Source organism: Channa argus, chromosome 1 (assembly GCF_033026475.1).
Source record: "Channa argus isolate prfri chromosome 1, Channa argus male v1.0, whole genome shotgun sequence".
NCBI lineage: Eukaryota > Metazoa > Chordata > Actinopteri > Anabantiformes > Channidae > Channa > Channa argus.
Genome location: NC_090197.1, coordinates 4129163 through 4153096, shown reverse-complemented (window position 1 = coordinate 4153096; position 23934 = coordinate 4129163). Strand labels below are relative to the sequence as shown.

The 23934-nt window shown below is 39.2% G+C and overlaps 1 protein-coding gene across 1 annotated transcript in view; it reads left to right on the top strand.

The window, feature by feature from the left end:
• The first annotated feature begins 614 nt into the window (after positions 1 to 614).
• Positions 615 to 23934, top strand: part of LOC137132416 (immunoglobulin lambda-1 light chain-like) — a 117230-nt gene continuing 93910 nt past the window's right edge. The window contains exons 1-2 of the mRNA XM_067514846.1: positions 615 to 858; positions 966 to 1286. Coding sequence (XP_067370947.1) covers positions 768 to 858; positions 966 to 1286 — 412 coding nt within the window. The 5' untranslated portion in view covers positions 615 to 767. The remainder of the gene's footprint in view (positions 859 to 965; positions 1287 to 23934) is intronic.

Below are 23934 nucleotides of genomic sequence, written 5' to 3'. Positions count from 1 at the left end.
TGTGGTAAAAATAAATGAATCTGCATCCTTCTGTCCTGCTCCACCAGTCACTGACTCCTACATTGTTTCACTTCCCTTTAAGAAACCTCTCATGTAAATCAGCACAGAAAGAGTCCTCATATGACCCAAATCACCCCAAACTACTAAAGTTTTCACAGCCCAAGTACATAAAACTAAGTTAACTAAGGAAAAAGTAGTTAAGTGTCTTTATAATGTAGAAATTACATTGTTCCAAAACCCTTGCTGTTTAAAAAATTCACCATAAAGTTTGATCTCTTTACTGTTTAAACATGGTGAAAACTATGAGGTAGAATGTACAAACAGAACATGTTATGTTGAACCACTTTAATTGGTTTGTTTCTCCAAATTAATCTACGTTTCTACACTAAAATCTCAAAATCCAGTCTTTAAATTTTTTTCTGGAAAACAGAGTTATAGACAAATAAATGTGCAAAAAATAAAACTATTAAAGACAAAAGCGAAAGTGTATAACTGTAATCTTATGCCCCCTGACATTTTTTCACTGCTCCCCTAAACCAAGCAACTAGATCTGACATTTGTTCAAGGGGTTTTGTCACAACTGCCAAAATCCTTATACGCTAGTAAATCCACTGATAATCAGCCTGATCAGAATGATCCAAGTCCCTGTTGGAGTCAGTGTGATCATTTCCATAGAGCCACTTTGCATCAGCAGCACCATGCTCCAGTGCTCTGGGAGAGTTTATAGTCCTGAGAGTTGAACACTGGATGACTGACAGCTGTCCTTCATGACAACAGAAGACACAGAAATCCTCCTCATCAAAAACATGACTCTGATCTCCGTCCTCATCTGGACTCTCCTCTGCTGCTGCTTCACAGGTAAAGTCCAGAGAATCCAACTCCTCTCCTCTATCAACATCCATCTCTCTGAAATGAAGCCCACAAAACCATGATGCTGCTTTCTGTTTTTGTCTCTGTGTCCTCAGAGTCCAGAGGTCAGGTCACAGTGACTCAGCCTGGAGCAGTGAGCTCTGCTCTGGGAAGAACCACAACCATCAACTGTAAAACCAGTCGGAATGTTTATACTTGGAGCAGCAACCATGCTTTAGCCTGGTACCAACAGAAAGATGGAGAACGTCCCAAACAGCTGTTTTATTATGTTAACAACCGAGTGCCAGGGACTCCAAGTCGTTTTACAGATGGTGGATCAAACTCTGACTTCACTCTGACCATCAGTGGAGTCCAGACTGAAGATGCAGCAGTTTACTACTGTCAGAGTGAACATTACCTCAGCAGTCAGTGGTTGTTCACACAGTGAAAAAGCATCGTACAAAAACCTCACTCAGTCAGACTGAACAAAAACTGAACTGATACTGCAGCTGTAAGCTACTGCAGAGACTGATACAGTTCACTGAGGACACACTCAGGTGGTTTGTGGTTAATGAGTAAGAAATAATCTAAAATTCTGAAAAGATTAAAGGACTATCAGGATTAAAGGATTATCAATAGCGCCAATTTACAACAAAGTCATCTCAAGGCAATTTACAGAATAAAGTCCAGACTACACAAGTATGTAGAAGCAACCCAACAATTTCCCCTTGAGCAAGCCCAGGGCAACAGTGGAGAGAAAAAAAACTCCTTTAAATGGGAGAAACTTCCAACAGAACCAGGCTCAGGGTGGGCAGCCATCTGCCTTGACCAGTTGGGGTGAGTGGAAAGTGAAGCGAGAAAAGAAAAGAACAACAAAAAGCAACAACAAAACATTATACAGGTTGGTAGGACACAAAATTAATAGCATACAGTGCTGACAAATAAATGTATAGAGAAAAAGAGGAGAGGAGCTCATTGCACTTATGGGAGTCCCCCAACACTCAAAAGCTGGTTCCACAGGAGAGGAGCTTGATAGCTAAAGGCTCTGCCTCACATTCTACTTTTGCAAACTCTGGGAACCACAAGTAGGCCTGTATTTTGGAATCGAAGTGGTCTAATCGGGCGATAAAGAACTATGAGGTCTTCTATATATGATGGAGCTTGACCATTAAGAGCTTTGTATGTAAGAAGCAGGGTTTTGAATTCTATTCTAGATTTTACAAGTCCATTATCTGAAGCCAGGAGAAGATTGTTGGTGACTTTTACCAGTGCTGTTTCTGTACTATGATGAACTATAAATCCTGACTGAAAGTCTTCATACAAATTATTCCTGTAAAAGTGGTCACATAATTGTTTTGCAACTACTTTTTCAAGGATTTCAGAAATAAACGGGAGATTTGATATTGGTCTATAGTTGGCTAAATCACCTGGATCAAGACAAGGTTTTTTAAGTAATGTTTGATTACAGCAATTGTATAGGCGTTTGATACATAAGCCAGTTTCTAAAGATAGGTTAATCAAATCTAATATGAATGTGTCTATTAAAGGTAGAACATCCTTAAGCAATTTGGTTGGAACAGGGTCTAAAAAAGTCATGTTAGTTTTGAGGAAGCGATAGTTGAACTTAGCTCAGAAAGATTTTTGGATCATTTTGTCACTGTCCTACATTTTAACACATGATCCTATTAGCTCCTAAAAATGACTCTGATGTCACTGTATTAGAAAGAAAATCTGTCTCACGTTTCTGTCAGTTGTGATCCATCCACCCATTTCCATTGATATTGTGTCTGTGACTGTTGTGTCCATAGACCAATCCAGGACTCTTCATGCTGATTCAGCTCGGTGACAAAGTCCTAACAGAAAGTCAATAATCAGTTCTTCTTTCATCATTCAGTTTTTCTGTTCTAGTAACATCATCATGTGACTCTGTTTGAAGGAACATTTGAATCTGTTACAACTTGGAGGAAAAGAAAAGTTGTAACAACCATTGTTTGAATGGAACTAAAGTTCATATTTTCTATGAGCAGAATGTATTTGTTGTGTTTCAATAACATGTAACTGTTTATTTTACATTTCATTGTTCATGCAGAAGCTTTTTGAATCATTCACATCTTTTTCTTTTGTTCATTTAACTAAGATCAGGGCTCCTGGTTATAGTTCATCAAAATTCTCACATATTCATGTGACTTTTCATTGTCTATAAAAACTGACAGCAGGTCAGAAACACAAACACACACACACACACACACACACACACACACACACACACATACACATACACATACACATACACACACATACTCACACACACACACACACACACACACACTCACTTGTTCCTCTTTGCTGTTGATAATCACCAGATATGATTCTCTGTTCTCACACTCTTTTCTGCTCTCAAACCAACTTTTCTTCTCAGTGGATTTAAAGTAACAACTGGATCCAAATCTCTTCCATCCTTCAGGACACAACTTCCCTTAATGTCAAACAAATGTTTAAAGACAGATTTCATGTCATTCAGTATCAGAATGATGATGATCTGTAGTGTCACTGTGTAAAATAAGATCTTAATCTGCTGCTTTTCTCTTTCAGCTTCAGTTTAGAAAGAAGTTAAAACTCAGATTTTTAAGTGATGACCTGCAACAGAAATATCCACATAGAAAAATGTTCAACAACATGAAACAACTCTAACTAAACATAAAGGCACATTTAAGTCATATCATGAAAATTAGTTTAATCCTGTAACTGACTGTTGGTGTCTCAAAAACAACATTACAACAATATGAATCCTGTCATGTCTCAACGTAACATGAAGGTGAATCTTGTGTATAATGATATTTGGTAATTATTTCAAAATCTTACATATTTTGTCCTGGAGCTCATTGTAGCTTTTGTTCAGGTTGTCAATCCTGGATTGAAGCTCTTTTTCTTTGGTGACTGAATGAAATGATGAGAAACACAAAACCAAAGAAACAATGAGTCTCTGTAACTGAGTATTGTTGACTGCTGTCTTTGTATTAGAACAGTAGAAAAACACTATGAGAACATGGAAACATTGTGAAGTTGGATCCTGAAGTTTTACCCTGGAGCTGCTTGATGAGATGCTGTGACTGATTGGAACTGTGACTCACGTTGTTGAGTTTCTTCTCCAGATTATTTTTCTCCAAAGTCATTAAAATATCTGGAGGGAAAAACCAAATCCAAACAGATCAAAACCATGAAATCATTGTATTTTAAATACAGCATATTGAAGTTTCCTGAGCACGTTAAAGTGTCACTGTCACACTTAATAACACTAGTAACTTGTTGAAGCCACTGTTCTTTAACCTGCTGTGATAAACTCACTCAGGGAGTCGTGACTAGAGCCAACAAAGAACCAACACAAATGTCTATAACGTTAAATACTCGTTTTTAAAGGATTTCAACTTCACCAAGTGCTGTGACTTTAAACAGAAGCAGAAATCACTTTATTTCTGCTGTCGTCACAAAGTAGATGTTCTGTGAAGTAGATGTTGTTGTGTTGTGAACATTTTACTGAGAAATTCAGTATCAACATATTTCCAACCTGCCAAATCCACTAATTAACTACATGAGCACATGACATTATTAGAAAACATGTAGCACTTTAAATTATGGGACAAAATGTCACTATTATTTGGTGAATTGACCACTTGAAAGGTGAGTGGGGACAATCATTGAAGACCCAATGTTGATGCTGATGTTGTTTGAAGATCTTGCTGTGAAGACAAGAACTTCTGTCTTGGAGAGGTTGAGCTGAAGATGTCTTTCTCTTATTCAGGCAAATATGTCAGACAGACAGGCAGAAATGTGATATGAGACAGTGGATTAATCAGCGGAAAGTACAGGAAGAACTGTGTGTCATCAGCATAGCAATGATAGGAAAAACCATGTGAGTGGATGATAGAACCCAGGGATGTAGTTTAGATGGAAAAAGGACCAAGATCTGAGCCCTGCACCACACCGATGGAGACGCAAAGTAACCAAGTTCTAACAGCTCGAGCTTTAGGTGGTCACGACTTTATCCTGTTTTTTTTAAATGATTGGTCGTCTGTGGGTTTTTCAAAGCCTGTTTACTGATGGAACAGCCACTAAGAAGATGGAATCCACTGGATTTGAATTCTCCTCAGAAGCTGACAAATGGTTGGTGCTTGGAGAGCAGCCCAGCAGCTGTGGACAGTCTTTAATAATCCTATGGTTTAGGACACTGTGTGTAATGAGCCCAGAGCTGATCAGGACTAAATGATTAACAACATTAATTTGTAAGAAACATGTTTCTAACTTCATTTCTAGGAGAAAATAAAAGCTTGAACATTATGGAATAAAAGTCCTCACAGCGTGTGATGATCCTAGCCAGAATCAGAAGATACAGAACTCCCAGAGACACTGTAAAAACTCTGAAACTGCTGCTTCTCTCAGCTGGAAGCTTCTTCTCACTGTGTGGTTCTACATAGACAAAATCCACAGACACATTTATTTCAGAATTGTTGGCCCTTTCTTGACAGCAGTGTTCCAGTGTTCTCATGCTATTGAATGCATGGTTATCAGTCATTGTCACAGCCACAGTTATGCTTTAGTAGGTCACCTACTACCTAATGGCACAGTTGTTACGATCAAGATGTGAGGGGAAATGCAACATCTAGTGGCCGTAGTCAGTCTTTGTAGAGAAGGTCGGGGTGGATATGAAGGCAACAAAACACAGGGCTTTGAAACCAGAGACAGCAGTTTGTGTCCTGTTTCCTGTGACACTGTCTTGAACATCAGCTTTCAGACCCTGTCTCACCCTGACCAAGCCAACATACAGGAGACTGTGGGTCCTTTTCTTTGACTGGAACAAGTCTCTGTGCTTGTCATTCAGCAGGATCAATATGATCCAAATTGAGCGCTGCACATTTTCCACATGTGGAAGTTTTAACTAAATGTTCTGATTTTCTGCTGTTTCCCTTTAACTAAGTTCAGCGTTTTGTGGAAAACAAAGAGATTTAAACTCCAGTGGAACCAAATGACACCAAGTGACCTAATAATCTACTTTACTACACTAATCAACATCTTTGTTTTTAACAGCAGGAAAAGTGAAGAGGTTGTTTGAACCTAAAACTTCTTCACACTCTTTTCTACTATTCAACATTTTTATACTTACCTACATCATCATACTGATCTCCATCCTCCATCATCTCCACCTCCATGTTCTCTCTCTCTCCTCTGATGTATTTCGCCGTCAGATCAGACTCAGTTTGAATTTCTGTCGACATGAACTAAAAAGCTAAAAACTAAGTGAACTTCTTTGTGACCAGTCTTCACTGTCTGTTTGTGTCTGAGTCAGGCAGCTTTGAACAGAGAACATCGAGGAAGTAGCAGCAGGACAAACCACAACCACTGACACTTTAAATACATCAGTTTCTGTCTGATCAATGCATTAGAACTAAAAAAGCTAATAAACACAAAGCTAAAAGTTTTTAAACGTTTTCTCGTCCTTATGTTAAGATATAAGGTTTTCACTCACTTGCAGCTCTTTATGTATTCATCACAAACTGCATGAAGTCAATTCTAGAAAAAGTGTCTATAGTTCAAAAAGGTCCCTCAATAATTCTTCAGAAAACTTTATTATTCTGTTATTGTCTCTGTAGAACCACAGTAAGAAGAAGCTTCCAGCTCCTCCTCCTTTCACCACAGCAGATCATTGCTTTCCATCTCACACGTCCTTTTTCACAGCATCCATGAACCTCCTCCATGGTCTTCCTCGTCTCCTCCTCTCCAACAGCTCCATCCTCAGCTTCTTTTACTGATATAACCTGCATCCTTCTTCTGCACATGTCCAAACAATCTAAGTCTCACTTCTCTCACTTTGTCCCCAAGCTGTCCTACCTGTGCTGTCCCTCTAATATACTTATTCCTAATCCTGTCCGTCCTTTTTCAGTCTCCAGGCTGTCCAACATGGCTGCTCTCACTACCATCTTGTAAATCCTCCCTTTCATTCTTGCAGATTCCTTCTATCACAGATCATTCCTGACACTGTTCTCCATCCTCTCTACCTGCCTGCACTCTCTTCCTTACTTCTCTGCTACATTCCCCATTACATTGAACAGTTGATCCTAGGTATGTAAACTCCAACTTCACCACCTTTTTCCCTTGTAATTGCATCACTCCACCATCATCTCTCTCATTTATGCACACATCCTCAATCTTGCTCCGACTGACTAACCAGGCTCAGGGTGGGCAACCATCTGCCTTGACCAGTTGGGGTGAGTGGAAAGTGAAGAGAGAAAGAAAAGGGCAACAACAAAACATCGGGCAGGTTGGTAGGACTAGTAGCTGCACACTGGAAAACACACAGCTTCAAAGTCTGGGGACACCTGCAGAAAGGGACAGAGAGAGGGAGACAGAGAAGGACAAAGACAACGATGGGAGAAAACACACGGAGTTAATGTCATACAGTGGTGACAATTGTGGGGTGAGAGGATGGAGAGAGTGACAGAAGGAGGAAAGGAGCTCAGTGCATTGGGGGGTGGGCCCCCCAGGAGTCTAAGCCCATAGCAGCATAACTATAACTTACTATAAGCTTTATTAAAAAGGAAGGTTTTAAGCCTAGACTTAAAAGTAGAGAGGGTGTCTGCTTCCTGAATCTGAACTGGGAGCTGGTTCCACAAGAGAGGAGCTTGATAGCTAAAGGCTCTGCCTCCCATTCTACCTTTGGAAATTCTGGGAACCACAAATAGGCCTGCATTCTGAGACTGAAGTGGTCTACTGAGATGATATGGTGCTATGAGGTCTTCTATATATGACGGAGCCTGACCGTTCAGAGCTTTATATGTAAGAAGCAGGGTTTTAAATTCTATTCTAAATTTAATGGGAAGCCAATGGAGAGAAGCTAGTGAAGGTGAAATATGATCTCTCTTGCTAGTTCCAGTCAGCACTCTTGCTGCAGCATTTTGGATTAATTGCAGGCTCTTTAGGGAGTTACTGGGGCATCCTGAAAGTAGAGAATTACAGTAGTCCAACCTAGAGGTAACAAATGCATGGACCAGTTTTTCGGCATCACTTTGAGACAGGATGCTCCTAATTTTGGCAATGTTCCGTAGGTGGAAGAAGGCTGTTCTAGAGATTTGTTTTTTATGTGAGGTAAAGGACAAATCCTGATCAAAAATAACTCCAAGGTTCCCTGCAGTAGTACTGGAGGCCAGACTTATGCCATCTAGAGTAACAATATGGTTGGACAGAATATTTCTGAAATTTTTGGGCCCAAATACTTACTTAGGAGTAAAAAATTGTGGGACATCCAGGTCTTTGTGTCTTGTAGGCTTGAAGCTTTATTAACTGATTATTTTCATCTGGTTCCATAGATAAATATAGCTGGGTATCATCAGCATAGCAGTGGAAATTTCTGGAGTGTTTTCTAATTATGTTGCCTAAAGGAGACATATATAAAGTAAAAAGTATTGGTCCTAACACAGAGCCTTGTGGAACTCCATAGCTAACCTTTGTGTGCATGGAGGATTCATCATTAACATGAACAAACTGAAATCTATCAGATAAGATTTAAACCAACCTAGTGCAGTTCCTGTAATTCCAATTTCATGTTCCAGTCTCTGTAATAAAATGTTGTGATCAATGGTATCAAATGCAGCACTAAGATCTAACAGAACAAGTACAGAGACTAGTCCATTATCTGAGGCCATGAGAAGATCGTTGGTGATTTTTACCAGTGCTGTTTCTGTACTGTGATGAAATGCTGACTGAAAACTTTCATACAACCTGGTTAAACACTCATCTCTCCTAAGCATTTTCATGCCACCATGGAAATTTTTTTAGTCACATCTCCTTGTATGCTTGTCTATTTATTTTCCCTTTCTCTTTCCTTTCCTACTTTTCTGAACTGACTTATTCCACCATCAAGTCTCTTTGTCTCCCTTTTTCCGTTCGGATGTCATACCAAGTACCTCGCTAGCTGTCTCTCTCGCCACTTCCTCAATAGTTGCCCAGTCATACAGGAAGAAGATGCAAACTCCACAGAATAAGGCCACAGCCAGCAGGTGGATTCAATCCAGGGACCTTCTAGCTTTGAGGAGACAGCACTAACCACTCCACCACTGTGCTGCTCAGAATACAATATATCAAATAAAATATTGATGCAGTGGAAAGATTGATCCTGTATTATGTTATTATATATTTTTTAAGGGAAAAATGTTTTTTTCCCTTAAAACCATTTTATGTTGTCCGTCTGCTCCTCTGTCTCCTTAGCCCTAACCCCAATTCCTCACACCCTGTTTGTCAGATAGAAAGTAACAGAGGACAGTGGGGCTTTATGAACAATCTGCTCACAATTCCCCATCACCTGTCCTGTCACACTTCACAATAAACCTATATCTCAGTGGTGCAATGTGTTCACTGTGACACTGTTCAAACCCACACAAACCAGGCCAAATAAAATTAGCTGCTACTTTCACCTGCTACTAATACAAGCTTCCACACCAAACTAGTCCACACAGATTAGTCACTTCCAAAATACAAACCAAACAAAAGTCCAGCCTCTACTTTGTAAATTCCTGGTAACCATTTAGGGTCACACTAGATCTGTTGATGAACCACAGATAATAGACTTTAATAGCAGGGAATAGTTCTTTACAGACAAGCAAAAACATTTGGTGAATTTTCCTGCTCCAGTTCAGTTAATTAACTACTCCTGTGCTTGTTGCTAAAAGAACAGTTTCTGACATTTGTACATCCTGTTATTCACATGTTGGTTTTGTGCTGGACCACAACACAAGAAATGAACCAGTGTACATGAGTCTCTTTCAGGCGACTGAAGTTTCACACTGACCTTAGCTGTGGTTTCTAATGCATGAGAAGTGTAGACACTGTTTCCTGTTTCTCACAGTGGAGTCTGGTTTAAAGTGTTTATTGTGCAGACAGGAGGAATAAATAAACTGACCAATGCCTTCAGATATGGTGTAACATTGTAGACATACAGGAGTTGATCCAGTTTTTCATAAAATACATTGTTTGTTAAAAATATTCAGAGCTGTTCATTCTTACATTGTGTGGACAGGGTGATGATCCCGCCGATCATCAGAAAACACAGCACTCCCAGACAACGAGCAGCACATCTGAAAGACTTGTTTTGGACTGGAGGACGATTCAGAGTCTGTGGTCCTACAGAAGACAAGAAAACCATCAGTGTCAGCTGTCATCATTTGACTGTTTGGTTCTGGTTGATGCTGAAACACTCAGGAAGGTGGTATCAAAACTGAAGTCTTCCACCTGTCCACTTGACCCAATGACTCTCTTCAAATGGATGTTTTCCCTACAGCCATGGTCCTCCAGAGGCTCTGACCAACCCCCTGCCGTGATCTACATTCTGTACACTTCGTATTACCACTTCAAATCCTTTACCTGGGTTGAAGTACTAAGTATTGAGTTTGGGTATTTCTCCCATCTCTGCATAGACCAGACTTTCATAAGTGCTGTGTAAATGTGGTTCTATCATCCACTTTCAGGGCTTTTCCTATCACTGCTATGCTGAAGACACACAGCTCTTACTGTCCTTTCCACTGAGGACTCCACTGTCTCATTACAGTCTCTCGGATGTCTCTCGGACGTTTGAATGAAAGGGAGTCATTTTCAGCTCAGGCACTAGTCATATCTCATCTCAATTAATGTAATGCTCTGTTGATGGGGCTACCAGCAGCACAATCAAACCCCTCCAGATGATCCAATACTGCAGCAAAAATGGCTCATGTCACACCAGTCTTCAGATATCTGCACTGGCTTCCTCTAGCTACCTGCATTAGGTCCAGTACCTGCCTACCAAAACTCCCTCATTCAGGTGTACAATCCCTCCTATCCACCGCTGTCTGCCAACAAACAGTGTCTGGTGGTTCCAGCACATCACCAAACACACCAAGCAAAACTCTTCAGCTCAGTCATCATGGAATTATCTACCAAACTCTGCTCGCTCAGCAGCCTCATTCCCAATATTCAAAAAAAGCTGAAAACAGAACTCTTCTGCAACTTCCCAAGCAGTGAAATCTTAAAAAATCAAACTTCCTATCTGTTCTTCCTTGCACTTGGATCTTATGAAACTAAAATACGTCTTCTCACAGTACTTTGCTCTGATGTTTTAAACTTATACCTTACTTGTAAGTCACTTTGGATAAACTTAATTTGTATTATGTGGAACAGGAACTGACACAGATGATGGAAATGAGACAAATCTTTATTTTTTCATAAAGTGGAAATTAACAACTAACTAGTGTTATTAGCTTTTGAATCAGCTCTCATTTTTTGGGATATAAATTATTGCTTTATGTGTCTAATCAAAAACTGTATTATATAATGGAAGCTATTCAAATGTGAAAGTGCTGCAATGTGGTGGGCTGCAAGGATGTTGCCTAACACCATGACTGTTTTCACCAGTGGACTTCTTTTTTTCATAGAGAGGTACCAACTATTTTTCTTCACATTTGAAGAACTTATATTTATGTGAACTTTCTCTGAAACAACTTGAAACTTTCAAAAGTAATTAATTAAGCTCATTAAGCAATAAAAAGTAAAACCACACTTTTTCTTTCAACAGTTAAATAATATAATATAAGAGGTAGTGTGACCCCGTCTTGTTGAGCAACCTGCTTCAGCTGTCTCAGATTTGAAGGTGAGATCTTATATTTGCAGCTTAATCACAGGAACATCAAAATGCTTGGATATGGTTAAATAGACTTTACCACTGAGGTTTGACTTTCTAAAAATCTGCCTTTTTTTCATTACTTTTATTTGTAGTATTAAAAAATAACCTGTTGTATCAAAAAGTGGTGGCAGTAGCTCAGTCAGTAAAGTGGCCACCTACCAACCATAGGGTCAGAGGTTTGCGTCCGGCTCTTCCTGACCACATGTTGAAGTGTCCCTGGGGAAGACACTGAATCCCAAACAACCACCCATCCCTAGCTGTGCAGTACCAGTCCCAAGCCTGGTAAAAATGGGGAGGGTTGCGTCAGGAAGGGCGTCTGTTGTAAAAATGTTCCAAATCAACATGCAATCAATGATCTGCTGTGGCAACCCTGAACTTACAGGATAAGAAAAATAAAACATTCTGTTGTGGCTAAAATCATTGTCAGATTTTCATTTCAGTCTTTTAATTGTTACTTTTGTTAGTTCCAAGTTATTTCTGAGAAAATTGTGGGTTTTGTCTTGTTTCCATTGAAGACAACCAACAATTTTATCATTTACAGTAGATGTAAAGTGGACATGGACTGAAAGGTTACTTCCCAATCTAAGGAAAAAGAAACAGGTTTATAATTTGCATTTAAAGTCACAGTTAATTGTCTCTGCACAGAGAGCATCTATTGAACAGCTAGAAGAAACCAAATGACCACAGAGGGAAGTGGCTGAAGCAGACAGAACAAAGTGTTATGGTCATGAGAGACCTATTATGATGACTGTGCAGGAGTTTGGTGACGTTCATCAAATATTTTCAAAAACTACAATTAGTCCAGGATACAGTTAAGTGGTAAGAGAAGAAGTGACATTATCAGAACACACAAAGCTTTAGGTTGTGCACTGGTAAAGGACAGGATGTGTTTTTCCTGCTTTGTCTCCTAAGAAATATGTCATTTACTAAAACCAAATGTTCTGTAGCATCATAACATAGTAGTTATGGAAATAAATGTAATACAAAGCACATATTGAGCCCTGTCTGCTAAAACCACCAGACACCAGAACAGTTTCTTTCCTCAGGCCATCACATCCATTTACATCTGACCTCATCTCTCTCTACATTGCTGCTATCCACACTCTACTGTACACACTGGACATAGTCCTACTCAAACTGAACACACACACACACACACACACACTGCACCTGGTCATTCCCATGTCATCTGTAGCTTTGGTAATTTGTTTTGTTGATCTTAATTAATTCTGTAAATGTCATTGTTACATTGTTTGTATCATTTACTCTTTGCCAGTCGTTGGCAGCTGTCAAGAACATGATAATGTATGTAATGCAAAGTATGATAACACATAAGGAGTTTGCTTCAAAGGGAGATTCAGATTGCTGTGGTTTAAATATTGATTTAAAAAGCAGTTTAAGAAATATAATCCTCTGCTGATTTTTATACTTTCTGATTAAAGTTTTTGATTAAAGTTCTTTAGAGAACATCAAGGAAGTAACAAGAAAACCACATACACATCTTTTATTCATTAGACTGTGGGATAAAAATAACTTGTAGCTGCAGTTTGTGTTTCTTTACTTCAACTAAAAGACTGTGTTGTCCAGTTAAGATTAGAATCAGATAAAAAATTGTGAAAATGTAAATATTTCTGTCAGAAATATCCTTGTGTGCAGATGTTCACACACGCAGGATTAACATGAAATTACATTAAACAGGAAATACGTCTTACTTTTTGAGGAATTGAAACTATACTTAAAAGTTTAAAAACTGATCTCTTGCAACTGTTTTTATAGCTGTTAGACAACGACTGTAGTCAGAGTGGGATGTTTCCACTGCTGCAACTATCAGATCAAATATACATAAACTGTATAATACTCCTAAAGCAGCTTCTTAAACTTTTTTCATGTTGGACAAAATGTGCTTTTCTTAAAGTCTGAACAGTAGTGAAACTAAAAACAAACACTCCTGTGTGTTTTATTTCCAGAGGTGGTAGAAGTTGAAAAAAAATCTCAATTTACAAGTAAAAAAGGAAATCCTTCTCCACTAGAAGTTTAGTTTCATTTACTCAAGCAAAAGTAGCAAGTACATGCTCTGAAATGTACTGAAAGTACAGTAGAACAATACTGTATTTTAAACAGTATTTGATCATATGGTCACTTCAATTCTATTTTTTTAATTCAGCTCTACAGTCATCTCAAGACACTTTAGATAATAAAGTCAAGACTATGTAGAGGAAACACATTCTCATCCCAAAGCATCAAATTGTGCCACTTTGTACATCCTTTGGTGTATTGTATTGATGTTACTATTGGAGCCATAAGGCACAATGGCGTCCAGTATTGACCTGTGGCGTCAATATGATACACTAATGGACTTCAAAAAGTGGCACAATTAGGAGGTGACACTGTGGGATGAGAACGTACTGAGCAAACACCCGAAAATTAGTTTTCTACAGAAAACACACTGTACATGTAGTCATCAGTTTTTCAGCACTACATGATTTGTCTTTTTTAAAAAAGTTAAAATATAAAACTTGAATCAAGGGGTGGCTCTTTGGGCAGGACTCTGAATGCCAAGTTGCTCTCTCTGAATGTGTGTTACTGAGAAGCAACATTGCTAAGCACTTTGAATAGATACGGCTATCGGCTTGTCTTTTACACCGGATGTCTTTCCTGCTGCAACCCTCTCAGGCTCGGGACCAGCACCAAGGTGGCCCTTGGTGGCTGGATAGGGACACAGTTGTTGGGGTGTGATTCAATACCTGCTGCCTTCTGTAGCCCAACCCAATGGTCTACCACTGAGCCACCAGGCCCCCTATTGTAAAGTGCTTTAGATAAAAGTGCTATATAAGTGCTATTTACTTTATTTACAGTCCAAAATCTTAAGTTTGCCTAAAGGGGTTTTTAGAATTTGGATGAACGACATCCTTTAGCCTTAGACGCTTAAAACAAGTCACAGACTAACAAACTTTAAATGAGAATAAACTACTGCAACAAAGCAGATTTACACCTGTGTCCAATCACTTACCTTCTTCCTGTGACTGAATATCAGTGACATCATCTCTGATATCATCTGTACTCTCGTAGATATCCACCTCTCTTTCCTCCCACTCTCCTCCATCTTCCTCCACCTTTCTGTTGTATCTCACCTTCTTGGAAAAATCTACTTTGGTGTAAATATCTGAAGACATCTTGAGACGAGTGAGACAGACGAACAGTAGCTGAACTTTACAAACTGTTACTGCGCTCTGATGATTGAGTAGTGTGCTGCAGTAAAACTTTTCTACTACTAAAGTCTTCTAGTATAAACTACTACCTGTGGCAGATAGAAATGCAGTAATAGATCTACTTTACTGATGCTGCTGTCAGGGTTCAACCTTCTGTCTGGTTCCGGAAGTAACAAGATAACAAATGTTTTCACACTCCTTTAATAATTTGACTGGTGGATAAAAATAACTTGTAGCTGCAGTTTGTTGTTTCATTTACTCCAATCAGGAAACTGTGTCGTACAGTTTTTGGATTTTAACAACATTATATATAAAGTATAATCACCTAGCTGCAAAACTTACACAAACTACACACACCACCAGCAGATTAACCACACACACACACACACACACACACTAACACACACCAACAGCAGATTAACCACACACACACACAAACACACACCAACAGCAGATTAACCACACACACACACACACACACACACACACACACACACACACACACCAACAGCAGATTAACCCCCCCCCCCCCCACACACACACACACACACACACACACACACACCAACAGCAGATTAACCACACACACACACACCAGCAGCAGCAGATTAACAACAGATTAATCTTAATTCTTTCAGACGGAAACATTTTAATGAAGGAAACTTTCAACAAAATATAAATGATAAACTGTTGTCTTTGCTCTGGAACAAAGTATCAGACCATCAGTCTGTCAGTGACTTAACATCATAGTGTCACTAATGCAGAGCAGGCTGCAATGAAAATGGTTGTGGTCAGACAATGTTTCTATTAGTGCAACCATTAAAGTTTTATAAAAACAGTTGCAAGAGATCAGTTTTTAAATTTTTAAGTATAGTTTCAATTCCTCAAAAAGTAAGACGTATTTCCTGTTCAATGTAATTTCATGTTAATCCTGCGTGTGTGAACATCTGCACACAAGGATATTTCTGATAGAAACGACAGTGAGCACAACTGGAGCTACATTTGCAAAACTCTAACTACAGTCTGCACTACCAACAGTCACCTGAGCTAAACAGTTCACATCACCTGCAAAACTCATTCCAAGCAGCACAACTCTTAACACATGGCTCAAAACAGGCTCAGTGCAGCCAAACACTATGCACAACCCTCACTGAGATAACACACACTGTCACTCAGAACACAGAGTAAAAACACTAGCATCAAACACTAATGCCGAAAATTAAACAATTTCAGTGACTTCATACAAAGTAATATTTTCTTCAAAGAAAAGAGTGACATTCTTTCACATAATTTATTAAAATTTTTTACAACATAACAATTCTTTAAGGTAAATGAAAATTAGCAGTTTGCATCAATAGTCTGTAGTAATTTACGGAATTACAGTAATGAGAAAAAAAAGTTAGAAACTAAAAGTACATACTGTAATTCAAACAAATAATTGAGGGGCTAATTCTGCCTCTCTCTATCATCAGGCCACAGGTTTTCATCAACATCACATCTAATGTTCTCTCTTGCCATGCACCTGGGGAAGAACCTTCTGGAGTGCCTTATCCATCCCTGGCAGTCCTCTGGACTCGTGTCCTCACATCTGGCACGCATGGCTTCCAAAAGAGACATTTGGTCATGTGGGTGGTGATCAAACACTTTCCACCTCCAGGCAGAGAAAAACTCCTCTATTGGGTTGAGGAAGGGTGAATATGCAGGCAGGTACAAAACCATAAATCTGCGATGTGCTGCAAACCAATCTGTGACAGCTGCAGAGTGATGAAAAGCAACGTTATCGCAAACTATGGCAAAAACTTCGGGGTTTCTTTCTGGCTCCCCCTGTTCTGCTGGCACTAGCTGATCATAGAGGTGTTCTAGGGAAGCTATAAGCCTTTCTGTGTTGCATGAGCCAATGAATGGTGTGTTGAGAAGCAAACCATCATTGGCCATTGCAGCACACATGGTGATATTTCCCCCCCTTTGGCCTGGAACCTCCACAGTGGCTCTTTGACCTATAACATTCCTTCCTCTGCACCGTGTTTTGGCAAGGTTAAGTCCAGCTTCATCGATAAATACAAATGAATGTGGTGTTTCCAGTGCTTCCACCTCAATTACTCTCTAAAAAACAGTAAGTGCACAGTTTTACTGTAGTAACGCTAGTTAAATATTTTTCCTCTTCCTCCTGTTGGGCGCAGCCTTTGGGTCCTGTTGTAAAAATATATTTTATAGTCTAACTTACTGTAATATATATCTGTGTAAATATTCCATAATTGCAATACAAAACACATTTCTGTAATGTTTTCATTTATTGTAAGGATGTAACTCACCTGTTTGTATGGTGGAAAAAAACCCAGACACAAAACAATAACATAGTATATGAAGATGGTACAAGAAGACACCCAACTTTCCTACAGGAGACCAGGGTTTGACTCTAGTGAGACATGTTGGGCACTTTAATAATGTTGTTACACAACATGATGCAAGTGGTTACTATAGTAAGAAAGTATGTGTGTGACGATGTCACTGTATGTAACGTTTTGTTTTCCTGCCAGAGTGTATTGGATGCAGTGGCCCCACTTAAAACTAGGCAGCTCCTGGTTTCATTCCACCTGCCAAACAGCACTAGATGCCTTGGCACCGTTAAAATCCAGGCAGCCTAAAGTGAAAGTTTGCAGTGTCTTGGGAGGCACGGCTGCTGTTAATAACACCAAGAACAGAAGGCCCCAGAGTAGTGATACCCTCTGTCCCGTCCTCTTCTGTTCCTCTCTTGTCTGGGGTTCCGCAGGGCTCAATTCTTGGGCCTCTGCTTTTTTCTCCTATCTGCTCCCCCTTGGTTCCATTCTTAGAAAGCATAATTGTCGTTTCCACTGTTATGCAGATGACACCCAGATATATGCGTCACTGAGACAGAAGGACTTGTCTTGAGGAATTAAAAGCCTGGATGGCTCCTAATTTCCTCCATTTTTAAGAAAAAAAGACAGAGGTTATTGTCTTTGGTCCAAGCACCAGCAGTGACCCCCTCTTGTGAACCTGGGCCCTTTGACAGAATTCGTTAAACCTACTATCACAAATTTGGGTGTGAAGGTGGACAGTGGTTTTAGCTTGGACGGGCAGGTTAGTGAAGTGGTAAAATCCAGCTTCTTTCATTCAAGACAATTGGCAAAAGTTAAATCATATTTGTCAAAAAAGCACTTTGAGACAGTGATCTATGCTTCTGTCACAACTCGGCTGGATTACTGTAATTCTCTGTATTTTGGTGTCTCTCAGTTGTCCCTGTCCCGTCTTCAGCTGGTACAAAATCCCGCTGCATGTTTGTTAACTGGAACACGAAAGAGAGAGCCCATCACCCCGGTTTCAGCATCGCTGCACTGGCTGCCTGTTCATCTTAAAATTCTTTTATTTGTCCTTAAATGGTCTTGCTCCGCTCTCCCTCTCTGAGTTGCTAAATGTGCACTCCCCCTCCAGGTTGCTCAGGTCTGCTGACCAGCTGCTCCTGGATGTGCCGAGGACATGGCGGAACCTCAGGGGAGACAGAACATTTGCTGTTGCAGGCACAAATTTGTGGAATGCACCACCTTTGCTAGTTAGACTCCTCACTGTCTATTTTTAAATCAAAGCTGAAAACTCACTTTTTCTCCCTGGCTTTTGACCCAGTATGAGTAGATGACTGTAATATTTTGTTGTATTTTTATTCTTTTTATCCTTTATTATTTTATATGTATTTATTTTGGCTTTACCATTTTAAATTGTTAAGCACTTCGGTCAGTTTTTGCTGTTTTTTAAAGTGCTTTACAAATAAAGTGACTTTAGGGCCGTCTGTTCTCACCATTATAAATAGCAGTCTAACCTCTGGGTTGGTCCCCAAAAAATATAAATATGCCATAGTTCAGCCTTTTATCAAGAAACATGGCCTAGATCCACATGTTCTTGCGAATGTTAGACCTATCTCCAGACTGCTTTCTTATCAAAGATTTTAGAGAAATTTGTTTCCAGTCTGGTTTTAGAATAAAACACAGTGCTGAGTCGGTTCTTGTACGTGTGCTTAGTGACATTTTTCTAGCCTCTGATTCTGGTGACTGTGTGATCCTTGTTTTACTTCATTTGACTGCTGCGTTTGACACAGTGGACCATGATATCTTATCTTCTATCTCCCGCTTATATAAGTGGGTCGGTATAAAGGGCTTAGCTCTAAATTGGTTCAGGTCCTAATTAAAAGAGAGAACTTTGTGTCCAATTGGGAGACTTCAAGTCCTCTTCTGCTTCTCTGCCCTGTGAGGTTCCATAAGGCTCTATTTTAGGCCCTATCCTCATTTCTTTGTATTTGCTGCCCCTGGACTCCATCCTTAGAAGACATGGCATTTCATTTCACTGCTGTGCTGATGATGGTCAGATCTATGTTCCGCTCAATAAGAAAAATGGCTTTTCTATCACTTCACTACTGAAATGTTTAGAGGAAATTAAGGCAAGAACGGCTCTTAACTTTTAGGTTATTGAATGAGGTTATTGGGAACTAACTTATCTAGTGAGACTGCCCCTGTAGACTGGGACCCTTGGCTGAATACGGCAAATCTGAAATTATTAACCTTGGGCTAAATGAATAATGACCTGAAGCTTGAAAGTCAGATCCAGACTGCAGCTTGTCCAAAATGCTGCTGCACGTCTTTTAACCAGCACTTGAAAATATCTAATTTGAACATTTCTCCCATTTTATCTTCACTTCACTGACTTGCTATACAATTTAGGATAAATGTTTTGATAAATGTTTAAATGGGGCTGCCCCACTGTTTCTCTCTGAGCTATTGCATCCATACGTTCCACCACGGTTACCTGGATCCGCTGACCAGCCACTTCTTTGTGTACCAAAGAGTTAACGTAAGCTCAGAGGAGACCGAGCTTTTGCAGTGGCTGCTCCAAAACTATGGAACGAGTTGCCCTTGCATATCAGACAGGCCTCATTCTTCACTTTTAAAACCCACTTGTTTTCATTCGCCTTTGCCACAGTCTTAGTTGACATTATTAAATTATTTTATTCTGTCTGTTATTTATTGTTATCTGTTTATTGCACACATTTTATGCTGTTGTATTTTTCTTATTTTATGTTTTTAACCTGTACAGCACTTTGCTCAACCTATTTGTTTTAAAGAGCTTAACAAATAAAGTTACAAGTTTTAATCTAATTATTCTTATAACTTAACCTACTGTGAACTTTTGTACCTAACACAGTTTTGTGTGAACATAAGTCGTTCCAGGTCGTGGAGCGTCCAATAGAGACGTCAAACTGTACTTGTGGTGTCATTATGATACGTAAAACGATGTAAAAAAGCGTCATTATCTGATGCTGTGGGATGAGAATGTGTTGGACAGACAGGTGGTAGACGCCTGAAGGAAAAGGTTGTTTATTTTAACTATTCAGTAAAAAGTGCATCAACGTCACTGTTTCTCCCTAGTAGACAGTTTATGACTAATTAGAGAACAACAGGAGAGAGAGGATTTTCCCATTTAAAGAATGCAGCATGATGTGTAATAGGTTGTGGTATAACTGACTGCTCATATCTCAAAGATCAACAGCTTCCGGTTTGTCCCTTCAGGTGTTGCCACAGCACAATGTGTTCTGCATGTTGATTTGATTTTTATGCCGGATGCTCTTCCTACTGCAACCCTCCCATTTTAGATCCCATGTTTTAGATCTTCACAGAGCTGCACACTCTGAGCTGGAATTGATCTTTTAAAACCTGCATTTGTGAGTGTAGTTGACTTAATTCAGAGCCTTGTCAAGTATTTCTTGCCATGTTTAAAGATGTAAACTCTGATTCCTGTCAACAATGTTTGACTCAGAACTTTCTCATCCACCTCCGTTCACTCATTTACATTTTGTACTGTATCTGCACTTTAAAGACACACGTCTGCTTTCAAACAGAATTAGACTTTGTTACTGCAGAACTGATCAAGTGAGCATCATTCTGAGGTGAACTAAACCAAGTAACATGAACATGTGACACAGAATGAACAAGTCAATAAATGTGAGATGACTCTGAGGATCAGGAAGAACATTTCAGAGTTTGACAATAAACACCACATATGTACTAATCAGATGAAGCGGCTTGTTTTTTTTTACATTTATCAACTTTTTCAGCTGCTTCATTTCACCATGTAATTCACTGACTATGAGAAAGAAAGTCATTCACTGACTTTTTGAACCTAAATGATTTCATCTGTTTGATGAGAACAATGATATTTGAATCCCAGTGGTACTAAACACGTCACAACTGGTGTTTCAATGCACAAAACTAGTGATGTCACAGTCAAAGCAGACGACACGACAGTATCAACCCTTCGAAGGAGGAATTTCCTGGGTTTGAAACCTCGGTTCACCACACGAGAAGTCAAGTGAGCACCTCAAGTGAAGCTTCATTACATCACACTCGTATCAGAGAGCTGATTTCAAAATACAGTCTTTATTGAACAATGAACAATAATGGAGGCATGAACACAGTTTGGATTCTGTCCAACTATTTCATCAGTTATTTCACAATTCAAATTAAAAAGGACCTGTTTAAAACAATTGAGTTGAAAATAGTGACATCGGCTGGTCAAAGTGATTCAGTGCTTTTCTCCACCACACAAAGAGCACATCCCATGTTCAGCCAATGGGAGAAAATGATCTACAATGTTTCCAGAGACTGACCCAGACCTCAACCAGGCCTTTAATCAGTTAAGGTGTGAACTGGTTGGTTGAGGACACGATCCGTTCATACATGATGATGATCCATGAGGTTTTTTTTTAGTCTACCACTTAATTACGACCTCAGGTTTGACTTTTTTCTTTCCACCAGCATAAACAAGTTCACACTGTGCCATGAAATCAGCTCTGTGAGTCTTTTAAACATAAGTACATAAAAAATGAGAATGAGAAATCAAAAAGTGCTTCACAATGAAAAGTAAAGAAAGACTAAAAAAAATGTGAAAATGAAATAAATACATATAATGGATCAGACAGAGAAAGAAATAAAAGTTAAACAATATGTAAAGATAATTCTAAACAGAGGGGTCTTAAACTGTCTTAAACTGTCTTCACTGACATCTTAAGTCCAACAGGAGATTAGGAGTCACAGCTTCATAGTGTCAGTCTCCATCAGTTTTTTTTCCAGGAACAACCGGTAAATTCTCATTGATTTATTTATCAGTTTTTACAGGAAAATAAAGCTAAATATTGTTGTAATCAAGCAACCGATGCCATGTACATAGGACACAGATATTTTTGTGTGTGTGCATTGCACACATCATCATCATCAGGCCTTATGTGGACACTATGTGCATATGCAACTTTACACACAAAGTATAACTACACACAGTAAAAGACTATAAATTAGACTAGTGTGAATCCAGCAAACCCACTCAAGCTGTTCACTGTTCACATCACAGTTGATGTTTCTGCTTTGTAGTTCAAACTGTGAATTCTGATTGTGATCTTAAATCTGCAGGTATTGTAGTCACTACAGTTCCCACTCTTCTGTTTTTGTATCAGCTGACAGAAGACATCAGGAGAAAGGATATTTATACACTTGTATAAATAAATGTTTTTTATGAATAAAAACTAGGAAGTTATGAAAAAGTGTGCTTTTGAAAAATTTGACATTGATGCATTTTTATTAGTTTTATTGGTTTTGATCAGAGGAAACCAGCAGATGATCTCTCATGTAAACGTGTGTCAGAGCATGTGGAGCTCTGAGTTATCACATCACGCATTTTGGTTTTTACAACCCTCTATGACCCCGTTAACGCACCACCTCCTTGATACCGGCGCGTGACGTCAGACGCTAAAAATAAGCGCGAACTCGGAGCCTCGGGCGGTAGCGATGTGACGTGAAGCGCCACCGAATTTAATAACACGAACTTTAGAGAAAAAGTGAGAAGATGAGAAAATGATTCTTCGTGGAGCTCGTCCGGACTGGAACTGATATTGGACCCGCCTCAAACAGGTGAGTGACGGTCTGGAAATGAAGGCTGGTCCCAGTTATAATTGTGATTGATGTCCGGTGTGCGGGCTCGTGTCAGGCCCGCTAACGGTAATGTTGGGCTAACTGATGTTAAGCTAACACTGTTTAGCTAACATGGCGAAGTTTATTGCGTGCGCTCGCGCTGAAAAGATTTTATTGTTCTATAAAGTCAGAAGTGAAAACTCGAATTCATATAATTATTTATTGGACAAAATTCAGGAGGAAGCCTGTGGCTCTGTTTTAATGGCGGCCTGTTGAGGCTTTTCCCCTGTACGTTGTAAACGCACAGCACCATGAGTCTGTAGCCAATTGTACAGTGACACACTTTAAAAAAACTGTCATGATGGTGATAATGTGACCTTTTTGTTTAAAATGAGTAATTCATTATGATTTTTCAACACTTCAAAGCTAAGATTTGAGGTGCTCTTCTGAATAAAAAGTTAAATGCTCAGGTGTGTCGGGGCCTTCAGCTCAGCCTGCTGCTTGGACACAATGATTAGGTATCAGATTACAGAGTCACAATGATGAGTTGTGATCTAAAACCAGCTGGAATCAGTAGAGAAAATCATAACTGTAACAAAGATCCTAAGCTGATGAAATGTGAATCTATAGATAATGTGTGTCTGTAATGTTTCTCCAGCAGAATAAAAGCATCAGTGAGACAAACAACACAATCTTTAGGTTTGCTCACAATTCATAGTTTTACAGGTGAGGACAATGGACTTAATGTATTATGTTTTAACATCAGTATTATTCAAAATGCATGACAACAGCAAAACTTTCCCAAACAAAGTTTTAAGGAACCTAGTTAATTTCACTTTATCAAGCGAACAGACAGATAATTACTGTTTAGACATGACGGCTGCTTTCCGTGTTTTATATGGGAGACTCAAGACCATGTGAACTTTACTGTTTTTTTTTTTTTGTCTTTTGTTCAAAGACCTCCATTAAAGAAAAAACAAGGTTTACATGCAGTGTGGTGTCAGTATTTATGTGATCACATCAATCTTATGCTGCTGAGTTAAATTATAGGAATAATTTTTAATTCCCAAGTGAAAACTGCTTTTGCCTGGGAATTACTGTAGCCTGCTGGTATTTTTAATCTTCATCAGGCTTATTGTTAAAAGTTATTTTGATTAGTGCATGAAATATTCAGCTGGACTACATAGCTGACTCCTAGTCTCTCGTGATGGAC